This window comes from Rattus norvegicus, chromosome 10 (genome assembly GCF_036323735.1).
Source record: "Rattus norvegicus strain BN/NHsdMcwi chromosome 10, GRCr8, whole genome shotgun sequence".
Classification (NCBI taxonomy): Eukaryota; Metazoa; Chordata; class Mammalia; order Rodentia; family Muridae; genus Rattus; species Rattus norvegicus.
Window position 1 is genome coordinate 106,050,204 of NC_086028.1, and position 13,221 is coordinate 106,063,424.

General features: G+C 56.6%; 1 protein-coding gene across 5 annotated transcripts in view; it reads left to right on the forward strand.

The window, feature by feature from the left end:
* The window catches only part of Bahcc1 (BAH domain and coiled-coil containing 1), a 61,165-nt gene that overhangs the window by 29,670 nt on the left and 18,274 nt on the right, over window positions 1-13,221 (forward strand). For all 5 annotated transcript variants that reach the window (XM_063270200.1, XM_063270201.1, XM_063270199.1 and 2 more), the window contains exons 4-10: window positions 6,271-6,393; window positions 9,252-10,997; window positions 11,202-11,310; window positions 11,597-11,787; window positions 11,918-12,076; window positions 12,359-12,654; window positions 12,823-13,153. In XM_063270200.1, coding sequence (XP_063126270.1) covers window positions 6,271-6,393; window positions 9,252-10,997; window positions 11,202-11,310; window positions 11,597-11,787; window positions 11,918-12,076; window positions 12,359-12,654; window positions 12,823-13,153 — 2,955 coding nt within the window. The remainder of the gene's footprint in view (window positions 1-6,270; window positions 6,394-9,251; window positions 10,998-11,201; window positions 11,311-11,596; window positions 11,788-11,917; window positions 12,077-12,358; window positions 12,655-12,822; window positions 13,154-13,221) is intronic.

Consider the following 13,221-nt stretch of genomic DNA (forward strand, 5'->3'; position numbering starts at 1 on the left):
ACAGGAGCCACACACAAGAGCCACCACCAAGTGTACCCTGCTCCTCCAGACCCCACACACTCACTCGTTTCTCCAGTGGCCTCTGTCTCCCTCAATACCTTATGAGGCCCCAAGACTTACCACAGGGGTAAGCAGGGGCTGGAACTTGTCCATCCAGGAGACAGGTCCTATCCAACATCCACCCTCATGGGTGGGCCAAAGGCTTCTGTGGCCCATCAGACTCCATCCCCTGGAACTGCCCCCTAGTGGCTGCGCCTGCCCTAACACTATTTCTTCAGACCCTGGATGCTTCTATCTCATTTAGTTTTCTCTTTCTTTCTTTCTTTCTTTCTTTCTTTCTTTCTTTCTTTCGGATTTATTTATCTTATGTATGTGAGTACACTGTCGCTGTCTTCAGACACACCAGAAGAGGGCGTCAGATCCCATTACAGATGGTTGTGAGCCACCATGTGGTTGCTGGGAATTGAACTCAGGACCTCTGGAAGAGCAGTCAGTGCTCTTAACCGCTGAGCCATCTCTCCAGCCCTCATTTAGTTTTCTTAAAACGGACTCACCGTGTAACTCTGGCTGGTGTGGAACTTGCTATGAAGACCAGTCTGGTCTCTAAATTGCAACGATCCCTTGGTCTCTGTCCCCTCGTTGCCGCTGTGGGAAGGAGCCTTTGCGCTTTTCAGTCTCTCCCTTTTTTTGCTTCTTAAGATGTATTTTTAATTTTTAATTACGTGTATGAATGGGTTTCTCTACGTGAGTTTGTACGGGTATGTGTGGATGTGAGTGCAGGTGCTTGTAGAATCCAGAAGAGGGCATCGGGTCTCCCGAAGCTAAGTAGTTGTGAGCCATCAGATGTGGGTGCTGGGAACAGAACTTGAGTCCCCTGCAGGAGCGGCACGCACTTAACTGCTGAGCTGTCCCTGCACCTGCGGTCTCTGAGTGAAATGTCCCCTTTCAGAACCCCATTCCGTCTGCACCCTTATCCACAAGGACCCACTGGACAAATTAGGAAAACCTGTTCCAAAATGTGGAGGACACCATGGAGTGAACTCTTGGACTCTGCCCTGGGAATCGGGGTGTCCCACTGGTTAGAACTCCTCCAGCCTCGCTGAAGCCGTCAGGAAGCAGCTACAGGGTGTCAGAGCTTCACTCGGGTTGTCCCAACCTCAGGCACCACGTTAGCCTCCCCGTGCTCAGAGGCTTTGAAGCTGTGTCCTCACCTGTGAGGCACACGGGTTATCAGAGCTGCCCGGACACAGACTGTGACAGGACTAGTGTTGTACAGACAGCTCTTTCACTTTGCGCCCTTCCTCAGATGTACATTTGGGGGTAGAAGGGCATGAAATGGCCATGGTCACTAGGCAAAATTCTTCCTGGACCCTTGAGTCTAACCTGGGCAAAAACAGTTGCCAGCCAGATGCACCTGTTCACCGCCCGTGAGTGGAGACCCGGCACAGTGGACCACCAAGGATGGCTGCTGAAGCTGTGTGTGGCAGGACTGTTGTCCTAGATGCCAGCAGGTTGGGGCCACATCCAAGATACTCCTGTTCCATAGTTTGCTCGTCGTCAGTTGAGTTTCCCAGCCCCCTCATCCCGCCTACTGGCCAGGCGCCTCTCTGTGATGTGGAGGGCTGTCCCTCTGGATCCAGGGCAGCCTGCCCATGGGAGCCTGGCCCCTTGGGCACTTAGTTATTCCTCTCAGCCTTGGGATATGGAGACTGCAGGGCCCTGTTCCCTGAGCAGTTGTGGGTCAGCACTCTGCAAGCCTGAGGGAGGAGACATACCCTGAAGGGTGCCATTCTAATCTCCAGCCACTTGGGTGGTCAATCCTGGGAGCCGCAGTTTGAAATCCTGGCCTGGATGACTAGGAATCCAACCAAATGGAGTGAGGAGACCCTGAAGGAGGGGCCCTTGGCCGGGAGATCTTGGGTTGTTGCTAGGTTACCCCCTTCAGTCACTGTAGCAGAGATGGCAAGTATCCTGCGAACTGGCGGCCACATCCTGCCTGTTCCCAGGGCAGACATTACTAGTCAATTAAGCAGCATGAGAATCTAGCTTTGGGATTCTTAGCCCAGCACTCGTGGTCCATTGGTGAATTAACTGCAGTGGAAATCACTGGCTGTAAGCGAAAGGCAGGGGTCTGGGAGAGGGCTAGCACCAAGTCGCTGTGCTGTCCTCTGTGTGGCAGCATCCTAAGTAACGGAAAACAGGAGCCGGGGCACTTGAGCAGGAACCATCCCTCATGCCCCAGGAAAGCGGAGGTTTGTAGCCCATCTGAGAACCTTCTAGATATCTGCTCCTTCTGGGTGGGCAGAGAGGGCTCCTACCTTATTCATGGCTTCCCTAGCCAGGTACCCGTTTACCTGCCTGCCCTGTTGCCTTGTCTTTCAGTGTTCTGCCTGTTGATCAGGAATCCTCATGTTCACCATCACCAAGGGCTTTGGTAGTTGTGGCAGCCTAAGTAGAGCAGGATGGAGCATCCTAAACCCAACTTCCACACCTACCCAGGTCTGCTTCCCCAAGTCCGTCAGGAGTTCCAGGGTAGCAGGTGGCCTCCGATCTGTCACGTGATCATTGGAGCAGTCGGGCACAGAGGCTGTAGAGAAAGCGAGGTCCTGGGGTCTGGACTTCGCAGCAGGGGAAGGGGCTAAGCAGACCTGGTGGTCAGAGGTGTGAGTTGTGAGGCTCTCTCTGCCCCAGTGTCTTCTCCCTGATGCTCAGGCCACCCCTACCAGGATCCTCCCTAGACCCTCCTGACCCAGGCTTGGTCTTCTCGGTCCTCTCAGGGCACTGGATCTCCCTGCCTTGGCTTCCGGTCTCAGAGCAGCTGCTCTGATTCGAAAGTCAGTTTCCATTTTCTTCAGTTCAGGGAGTAGTCTTGGGGGAAAGAAAAGGGCCTTTCTCTTGCTGGGCTAAGAGGACCCCCCTCCTCACTGTGTTCTCCGGGGCTCCTTGCCTCTCTTACTCTTGCCCTTCCATGTCCAGGCAGTTCCCCATCTGAGGCCTGGGACACAAAGAACCTCCTCCATGCTTTGCAACGGCCGGTAGATTTCAGCCCCACTCGCTAGAGTGGCAGCCACCAAACTTCCACGGCATCCAGAGCACCCTTATTCAGTTACCCAAGTGTCCACTGTCCCCAGAGAGCAGGGAGATGCCCAGACCTCATCAAGGGGTCTAAGGGGGGGGTGGTGTCTGTGCCTGGAAAAGTCTGGGAAGGAGGAATTTACAGACTTCTGTTTACCAAAAAAAACGAGGCCCGTAAAACATTTAACAGCAGCCAATTACGGGGGACAGCTGCAGTGCCTTACCTACCCACCCCCAGGCCCCAACCCCCTGCCCAGCTGCTCCCACCCAAGCCTCTTGGCTTTTGTCAAGTCTTCCAGGAGCTGAGTTTAATCTGGCTAACATCTGCTGCAGATGTGTGCACATGCACCAGACCAACGGGGTAGCTCTTTCAGTCTCAGCTTGCTCTTCAGCAACAGGGGGACAGGCCCGGCAGTGGGCACTGTCCCCAAGTCCTCCCGTGTGGTCGGAGGGTGTGCTCTGGTCTGGGCAACGGTGTCACACCATGCAGGCAGGTCTCTGTGTCACGGAAATCTCTGAGTCTTCACAAGGCCCCTTCCTTGTGATGCAGATGGAAAGGTCTCCTCCCAGCACGGTGCCAGAGAGCCACTGAAGTAGGGACTGTCTGGTGGTGTTGTTTGTCAGGGGTCTGACCCATAGCACTGGGATCTGAGGGTTCTAGGTGGTCTCTGCTACTTAAGTGCTCTTGTTGTGAACTGTTTACCAGCTCTGAGTGCTTTCCCTGAGCTGGGAACCTCAGATGCTCCGGAAGTGCCCGGCCCCATGCCACAGAGGCTCCTCTACCTCAGCTTCCAGGCAGATCAGCCTTTGGAAACAAGGAACAGACAGGCGTTCTGTGGTAAAAGAATGGGGGAAACCAAGTAAAGCCGGCCTAAGTGAATCTGGGCTGCGAGACTGTCAGGGATTCCACTGTGACACTGAGAGAGTCCTGTGCCTGCTCCTCAAGTGCCCTTTATCAAGTGACAGCACTTCTTGCCCTGGGTTCCTCCCCGGGGACTATGGCAGCCTCCTCCTCTCTGCTCCTCCGTAGTCGAGGAGGCTAAAGGATTCCCTTGTCTTAGTCCAACACTGCCTGAGAAGTGAGACTGTTGGGAAACTCTTAGGACAGCAGTGGTGTCCCCAGAGAGAAGCTCTTCTAGGGTCTGACCTCCATGGGGACACCAGAACCACATCCATGCAGAGCCCAACTCCAGGCCAGTCTGCCTGCTTCTCTTTCTTCTAGTCTGTAGTGTGGGGAAATGCCTGCCTCCCAGCAGGTTTCCCAGCTCACGGCAGGCCTCAGAGTGCTCCAACCCCCCACACACCCCACTAGCCTTTAGATTCCTACCGAACTGACTTAAGACCTGGGCATTGAGGACATGTGGACCCGGTCTCCTTAAAGACCCCTCACCCCATTTAATAGAGAAAGCCAGCTGCCTGAGCCAGTGAGCTGCCTGCAGGAGACTTAAGTTCCCCTCCCCATATCTTAGCCGCTGTCTTGGTGACAGTGGGTAGGGGCAGAAGCTACCAGCAGCCAAGACTCCCAGATGGGTTGGATGGACGTCAGGTCCCTCTGCTCTTGTCGGGCCTGATGGAAGGTACCAGCGAGGAAGCCATCATCCTAGAGGCGGTGGTCCTCTGGTCCTCCATTCTGAAGCCTCCCAAGGGGAGCCTCTACAGAGCTGCAGCTTATTTTCCTGTTTTAAAAGTATTTTAGATGGACTGGTTTTGTTTTATGTGTGTGAGTGCTTTTGCTTGCATGCGTGTCTGCACTGCATGTGTGCCTGGTACCCACTAAGATCAGAGGATGTTGGGTTCCCTGGAGATGAGTTATGGGTGCTTGTGAGCTACTCTGGGTGCTGGGATTGAACCCAGATCCTCTTCGAGTGAACAGCCAGTGTGTGTATTCTCTCTCTGTGTCTCTGTCTCTGTCTCTCTCTGTGTCTCTTTCTTTCTCTGTTTCTTTCTGTCTGTCTCTGTGTCTTTCTGTCTCTGTCTCTCTGTCTCTCTTTCTCTGTCTCCCTCTGTCTCTGTCTCTCTCTTTCTGTCTGTCTCTGTCTCTTTCTGTCTGTCTCTCTGTATCTCTCTCTATCTCTTGTCTCTCTGTCTCTCTTTTTCTCTCTGTGTGTCTCCCTCTGTCTCTGTCTCTCTGTCTCTCTTTCTCTCTCTCTGTCCCCACCCCCACCCTTCTCCAAGACAGAGTGTTTCTCTGTAGCCCTGGCTGCCTTGGAACTCACTCAGACCAGGCTGACCTGGAACTCAGAGATCAGCCTGCCTCTGCCTCCCAAGGAGCCCAGCTACAGCCAATGTTCTTAACCACTGTGTCATCTCTCCTACTCCCAGTGCCACAGCTTTTGAACCCCTCACCCAGGGCTCACTGCTGGGTCTCAGTCATTGTTCTAGCAAGCCAGGATCTCCTGGGGCAGGGGAAAAGAGACATTGTTCCAGAGGACAAGAGCCACTCACTATAGGCCCGAGGTCAACGAGGTAGGATTGGCTCTAGGCTGTGGTTAGCATTCCTGTGCCACGGAGGCACAGCCCTTCAGGACTCTGGCTGCCTCTGAGGGACAGACTGCAGTCTGAGAGGGGCCTCTTTGTACTATTTAAAGTTGTCAGGTAGCAGTTGGTGCCATGCCTAGAGCCTTGTAGACAGGAGCAGATGCTACCCTTCCATAGAGAGCTCAGTTGAGGGGAGAGACTTGTGGCTTCCAGTGAGTGGGGACTGGCCACATCCTAGCCCCACCTAGCTAGAGCGTGAGTCACCCAGGCCAGCTGTGGTACAGCACAACTCTACCATACCATCTGTTTTTCTGGGTGCCCGCTGGAGGCCCTGTCTTGTTTGCCTCTCTCTAAGCTGAGAACTCAGAGTCCATACTGCACCCTTCCTTTCGGGCCACCTCTCTGAGCCCCTTTGTTGCCTGACCTGGAAGCTTCTACCACACCAAGTGCTACTGGGAGAGCATCAAAGGCAGCCTCCCCCCCCCCCCAGCCCCTAGCCCGTCAGCAATTCAATTTGTGCTGCACCGGAGGGATGGTATTAGTCGAGTCAGAGTTAATATGATGTATTGATGGGTTGATTTCCCACTGGTGGGCTGTGAGCGGCTCTGCGGGGTGTTGCTCCCGGGCTGCCTGCATGCTTCTTGCCTCCTTGAGGTCAGGATGGTAAGGGCCGGGGAGCCAAGAATTGTCTCTACAACCAGTGCTTTGCTTCCCTAGCTCCTGCGTACCCCAGATTTTCGGGGAGTCTGGCATCTACCTTCCTACCCGTGAGCCACTTGGATCACCATGGAAACAGCAATGTTCTCTATGGGCAACATCGTTTCTATGGAACCCAAAAAGGCAAGTGCTGTGGGGCTTGGTATGGGGTATAGGCATCCTGAAGGTGAGCTGAAGGGGTACCAGTAAAGGCAGCAGGCTAGGTGAGCCCTCCTCCCCAGGCGAGGTGGGACCCAGAGGAGGATGTCGTGGCACCACCGCCAGGTGCAGGGTGCAGGGTGCAGGGTGCAGGTGCAGGGTGCAGGGTGCAGGTGCTGGGTACAGGTGCAGGGTGCAGGTGCTGGGTACAGGTGCAGGGTGCAGGTGCAGGGTGCAGGTGCTGGGTACAGGTGCAGGATGCAGGTACAGGGTGCAGGTACAGGTACAAGTGCAGGGTGCAGGCACACTGCTCATTGAGGACACTCTGAAACAGCCACCCTGACCCATATCTGCTCTTGGACTCGGGACAGGAAGTGTTCTCGGGGGAGGGCTGAGCTGGTTCTAGACTGCCAGGAGCCCCTGCCCCAGCCCCAGCCCTACCCCTTGAGACAGTTCCTCACTTAGGTATTGCAAGAGCAAGTGATTCAGCTCCCAGCTGGGCATCTGCAAGAGACCTGACTAGAGGAGGCTGGGGGAAAGAGCAGAGATCTCAGGGTCTGTCACTAGGTGGAGGTGTTTTGCTTTTGAGGGTCTGTTCAAATTTGGGGATGTCCTCCTGTGGTGTGGCTCGAGGCCAGCACTGGATCAGGGACCATGTTTCCATTTCTGGTGACCCCATGTCGAGATAAGACATGAACCCAGACAGAGTCCCGTAAAGCCAGAGTTAGTGATGTCAGGGAGTGTATACCAGGGCAGAAGGATGTACTCCTAATAATTCCAGTTTCTTAATAAGCCCAGGCTGTGGGAGGGACCACCGGTTTTAGGTAAACCCAGCTCAGAGATGGAGGCCTAGGGGCCTTCTGGGGTACTGGACAGATAGGTGTGCTGCAGGTGGAGAGCAGGTAAGGCTGGTTTCAATAAATCCCGAGGGAGCCCCAGTTGGGGTAGATGACAATACTCTCCTTGCCAGGAGCCATTAGGAATTGAAATATGGGCAGAGTACAAGGTGCCTTTGGGTGGCTCCTCGAATTAAGGACCTGAGGGTGTCTGTCATGTCTGGGTCTTTGAAATGGTTCTGCACATTTGGGCACAGAAGAGTCTTGAAGCCCCGAAGCTCGGAATAGCCTCGGCCTTGCTCAGACTGGGCTAGCTATGGTTGGTGCAGGCTGGCCTGCTTGGGGTGTGGCCAGGAAGTCTACCCCAGCCCCACCCAGGGGCCTGATGTCATCCTAGATGGCCCTGCCACATCCTCCCAGGAACCAGACTTGGAACACTTGTGGGCTGGGTCCACCAAGCCATTCCGTACTCACACAGTCTCCCGTCCATCCCCCAAGCCTGCAGCTGTTTTGACAGCATCTGTCAAGGGTGGGCAGGTGGCTGGTCTGAGGCCTAGGAACCAGACTAGTGAACCAGGCCCAGGACTCCCTCTGGGCGGTGGGGCTGACTGGTGTCTTGGCGGCTGCTGGCCAGGCCTCTCAGCTTTCACAATACTGTGGTGGAGCTTCGTCCAAGAACATTATTTGGTTTGGGAAATTAAGCTAATTGGGTTTCTCCTGGGCTACCCCTTTCCTACTCCCCTTCCCCCTTGTTTCTAATTAGAAGAAATTGACAAGGAATTTACATGACTGAGGACAGTTTTACAAGTTGCAAATGTTTTCTTTTGTCCCCCCCACCGCCTGCCCCCACCTAGTGCCCTCCTTAGCTAGGGCCTCACTGCTGCCCACCCACCCAACTAGGGGGAGTCAGGGCTGCTCCCAGAGTCTGCCAGAGGTTTGAAGTGGCTCCGGTCTAACTGGCAAAGCGTAGATGTCCCTAGAACTTACTGATGACAGCCTGGTGCTGTCCCTACCTGGGTATAAAGGGTTTGCCCCAGATCCAGGGCCCCAGCTGTACAGCCCCATCCTCAGGAGCCAGCTCCCCAAGCTGGGTGTCCCTCAGCTGCCAGGGTTGGAGTTGTCAAGTGGGTGCAGTTGTTTCCTAGCGGAGAGCATTGTCCTCCCTCCCCACTCCCCCAACCCTATCAGCCTAAAATGTCAGATAAGACGTTGCATTGTGGGTGCTCCTCAGAGTGTCCCAGAGATGGCTTTTCCACACCACCCATCTTCACACACCCTGGGTTCACTCTTACCCCAACAGTCATAGCATCTGGTGTGGGAGAAAGACAGGATATGGGGATCACTGTCCACCCCGCCACTATGCACCTGGCTAACCTCCAGCCTTTGTTCTGGGCTGCACACGGCTAAACTGTAAACTGTAGTTGTCCTCAGACACACCAGAAGAAGGCATCAGATCTCATTATAGATGGTCGTGAGCCACTACGTGGTTGCTGGGATTTGAACTCAGGACCTCTGGAAGAGCAGTCGGTGCTCTTAACCACTGAGCCATCTCTCCAGCCAGAACTTTATAGAGCTGTGGATGGTGGTGGCGCTGGGACCACACAGTTCATGCGCTCAGTGCCCTTAACTGAGCACTCGAAGATGGTTGATTTACGTTGTATATATGTGTGTGTGATTTTTTTTTAAAATACTTTTTAGATTTCTAAAATTTCACGTTCTGTGCACGAGTGCTTTGCCTGCGTGTGTACACATGCACCAGGTGTGTGTCTGGAGCCCACAGGGGTCAGAAGAAGGCGTCAGCTCTCCTGAAGCTAGAGTTATAGATGGTCGTGAGTCACCGTGTGGTTGCTAGGAGCCAAACCTGGAACGGTGCTCTTAACCACTAAGCCATCTCTCCAGCCCCCTCTTTGATTTGAAAAACAAGACAAAAATCCTGGGTTGGGGATACTAGTCGAGACTCATCCCTGCCCCATGCTTCCTGTTGACCTTGGCACTTCTGGTTCACAGATAACTTCTACCTGCGCAACCTGCCCCCACAGCCTGCAATCCTACCTGCCAACCACAACTTCCACGGAGTGCCCCGAGCCACCCCCACCCACCCCATCGGCTCCTGCAGCCGGGACCGTATTGAGGCTGCCTCACTGCAGAAGGGTCCTAAGGAGTTTGACCGCTTCCTCATGGGGAAAGAGCTGGGCAAAGAGAAAGCTAGTAAGGTAGCAGAGGGCAGGGAGCGGCCAGTGGTGGAGGAAGAAAGCAGTAAAGATCGACAGAAGCTGGTGCCACCCATGCCTGCTGAGGGGCCCTGCAAGGAGACGGGACCCGCACCCCGGGGGTCCTGTGAGGGCCGCCCCAAACACCTCACTTCCTGCCTACTCAACACCAAGGTACTCAATGGAGACATGGGCAAGGCCTCGATGGCCAGTTGTGCAGGGGGTATGCTGGGAAGGCCCGGAACAGGCGTGGCAGCACCTGGACGCTGTGCCAAGGAGGTGTCAGGCCCCGTGGAGCCTGGGCCAGCCTTCAGCGAGTGCCTGGAGCGGCGGCAGATGCTACATCACGCTGTGTCCTACACAGTGCCCTCCGGCCTGCCTACCGGGCCACCCCCGCCCCTCAGCACGGGCCCAGCAGGCTCTTTCCCCTGTCTGCAGCTCCATGCAGGTCCAGATGGGCTCTGCCCCCTGCAGGACAAAGTCTCCCGGGACCTAAAGGCCAGCGGGCCCACCTTTGTGCCTTCTGTGGGACACCTGGCTGACAAGAGCCACTCTTTCCAAGTAACAGAGGCCTGTGCCGTGGCAGGTGATGGCAAGGACCGGCACCTAGACGCGGCCATGGCCCCTGACCATGCACCCTATGGAGTCTCCTATGCCCACCTAAAGGCCGAGAGCAAGGGTGAACGGCGACCTGGGGGCTTTGAGGCGGCCCTCCACCCCCGGCTGAAAGGCCTGGAGTATCTCAGTTCAGGCCCTGAGGCCCCCTTCCCTGGCCTTCCCAAAGGCAATCTGGACAAAGGTGGCTACTTTGAGTTACCCACGTCACAGGACTGTGCCCGGTCCAATCACCAAGACCCACTGGGTGGAAAGACCACCCAGGCTTGCTGCACTTTAGACAAAGTGGCCAACAAAGAGGCCCCTGCTGGCCCTCCGGGGGGCCAGAAGGTAGCCAGGATCCGTCATCAGCAGCACTTGGTGGCTCCTGAAGTAGAATCAGGAGGCAGCGGGGCTGAGTCTAAGCGCAAGTCCGTGGAGCTGGCTTCTCTGGGTTACAGCGGGCACCATATGCCTCCGTGGGGCGTTCAGACAGGCCACGACACCTCCATGGCCATCATCGAGGAACGAAAGGGCAGTGCCTACCTTGACCCTTTTGGGAGTGGCCTCCAGCAGGCAGCCCTCCTGTCCCAGGAGCTGCCCACCCCACAAGATGAGGTCTCGGCCATGAAGAATCTGCTCAAGTACAGCAACCAAGCCCTGGTTGTGGGCCAGAAGGCTCCCTTTGTGGGCCTGGGTGGCCTCAAAGCCAGCTGTGTCCAGCAGGAAGCCAAGTTTCCAGCCACTAAGGGCCCAGGCCCTGTGGAAAGACCCGACTGCGCTCGAAGCAGGGAGCACGAGGCCCCCACACACGGAGACGGGGAGGTGCGGCAGCCACCTGTGGGCATCGCAGTGGCCTTGGCCCGGCAGAAGGACACAGTCAGCCGGCCGGATGCAGCCTACAATACCAACAGTGGGCGGCAGGGCAGGGCCGCCCCCACCTTCAAAGGTATGACCTGGTCGGGGAAGCAAGGGAGATGGTGTCCATAGCCATTCTTCCTGCGAACCCCATGGCCTCCCTGGAAGATCCTCCATAGCCCCCAGGGCCAGGGGACCCTGCCTTAGTCCCTCAGCTCCAACACACGGCACGCTTGAGTCAGTGGTTCTCTGACTGTACCACAGCCCGGTTTCTCTGTCATCTTTACTTGGTCAGCTGCTGGAGGACCGCGTGCCACCCACACGCTGGACCTGGAGAGTGAAGAGGAAAGGTCACGGGCGTGCGAGGACCGCCTGGGGCTGCCTGGCCGTGAGCTGCTGTTACAGTAAGAGCCAAGTGGGGGTCCTGGTGGGTCTGCCCTCTCAGAGCCTTCGAGGGAGGAAGGGAAGTGTCACGACCATGACATCAGGCAGCGGCCCGTTGTGTGTACGGCATTCCAACGTTCCTAAAGGGTCCTCTGCCAGCAGCACTACTGCTGGAAACTGAGGCTCAGAGCCCGGGGTCTCCTAGCAACCTTCCACCTCTGTTTCCCCTTGCAGGTTGACAGTCTGTTGGGCTGGGGTTGGTCGGGGCAAGGGAAGGAGCCAAGCTGGCTCTTAATAATCTTACAGAGACAACAAAGACCTCGTGGAATTTGCCCGGATCCACCCTTCAAGCAGCTGCCCTGGAGACCTGCCCCCCCACCTCATGATGCAAGGCGGCCAGCTGGGCGGGGACCCAGCCCCCCACCCCCATCCCGCCCACCCCCACTGGCTGCCCCGCACCCGAAGTCCCTCCTTGTGGATGGGGGGGCATTCCTATGGTCAGTGTTCCCAAGAGCAGTCTGGGAGGCTGGCTTGGGGTTGGAGGTTATCCCTGTCCTGGCTGAGCCACCATAGAGTGGGAAAGCCAGAGTGGCTCTCTGGCCTGAACACTACACTTCTGTTCCTCAGGCCTCGGACACCCTGCCCTGCACCAGAACCTACCCCCCGGCTTCCCAGCTTCTGTGCCCGGCTCTATGCCCTCAGTGTTCCCCCTCCCCCAAGACGCAGCCACACAGCTGGTCATCTTGCCCTCCGAACCCACACCCCACACCACCCCTCACACACTCGGTAAGGACCCCTCTCCAGTCTGGCTCTCTGCCTGTGGGGCCGTTAACAGTGGATTTGAGGAGGGCAGCAGCAGTCTTGGCATGGGGGTTGGGGGAGGCAGAAATAGGACTAACCAGGACCCAGGAGAGAACTGTAGCTTATTTTCCCGGGGACAAGGGTAGGTATGGGCTGAGAAGGGCTGGAGGGAGATGGAGCTGGTGGGCTGGTGGGTAAGAGGGGAACTGACCCAGGTGGGCCCATCATCTCTCACTGGAACTGATAGTTCTTTGGCCCTGTCTGCAGCTGAAGTTATGGACCAGGCCTCACTGTGGCCTCCCATGTATGGGGCCCGGGGCCCTGCCTCACACATGCAGCACCCTGGCCAGCTCCCCGTGTACTCTCGGTCCCAGCTGCTTCGGCAGCAAGAACTGTATGCACTGCAGCACCAACAGCAGCAACAGCAGCAGCAGCAACAACAGCAACAACAACAGCAGCAGCAGCAGCAGCAACAGCAGCAGCAGCAACAGCAGCAGCAGCAACAGCAGCAGCAACATCGGGCCACACAGGCCCTGGAGCTACAGCGAGCTGCCCAGTTCCAGGTACCATGTCCCCATCAACCACACCAACCTGAGATCCAAGACAATTCCGCTCCTCCAAGGTCCCATGCAGATGGCCCCAGGACACCCCTGCATGTCTCTCACCAAGCAGTGGGCCACAGGGATACCAAGGTGTGGCCTTCTGAGCCTCTTTCCCCACACCCCCAACAGCGCAAGCCTGAGGATCGACACATGGAACTGGAGGAAGCTGCCCGGGAGAAGGCCCCAAAGTCCACCCACAAGCCAGTTGCCTTAACCCCCATGGCCAAGGGCACCCCCTCATCCACCACCGCAGGCCTAGTCAAGCTGTCACCCTGCTGCCAGTCACCCACTCTAAAGACCCCTGCTAGTTGCCCCACACCACCACCTCGGCCCAGCGCCCCCTGCACTTTACCCATCTGCCCCACTGGCAGCCCAGGGCCTGGCTCCAAGTTGCCTAGTACCAAGGACAAGAGTGAGGAGGGCCAGCGGGCTGGAACCGACCTTACCGCGCTGGAACCAGGTGAGGGAATGAGTCTCTTTGGCCTAGCAAGTCCTACCCCTACTGGGTGCGTAGGGCTGTCCGTCATC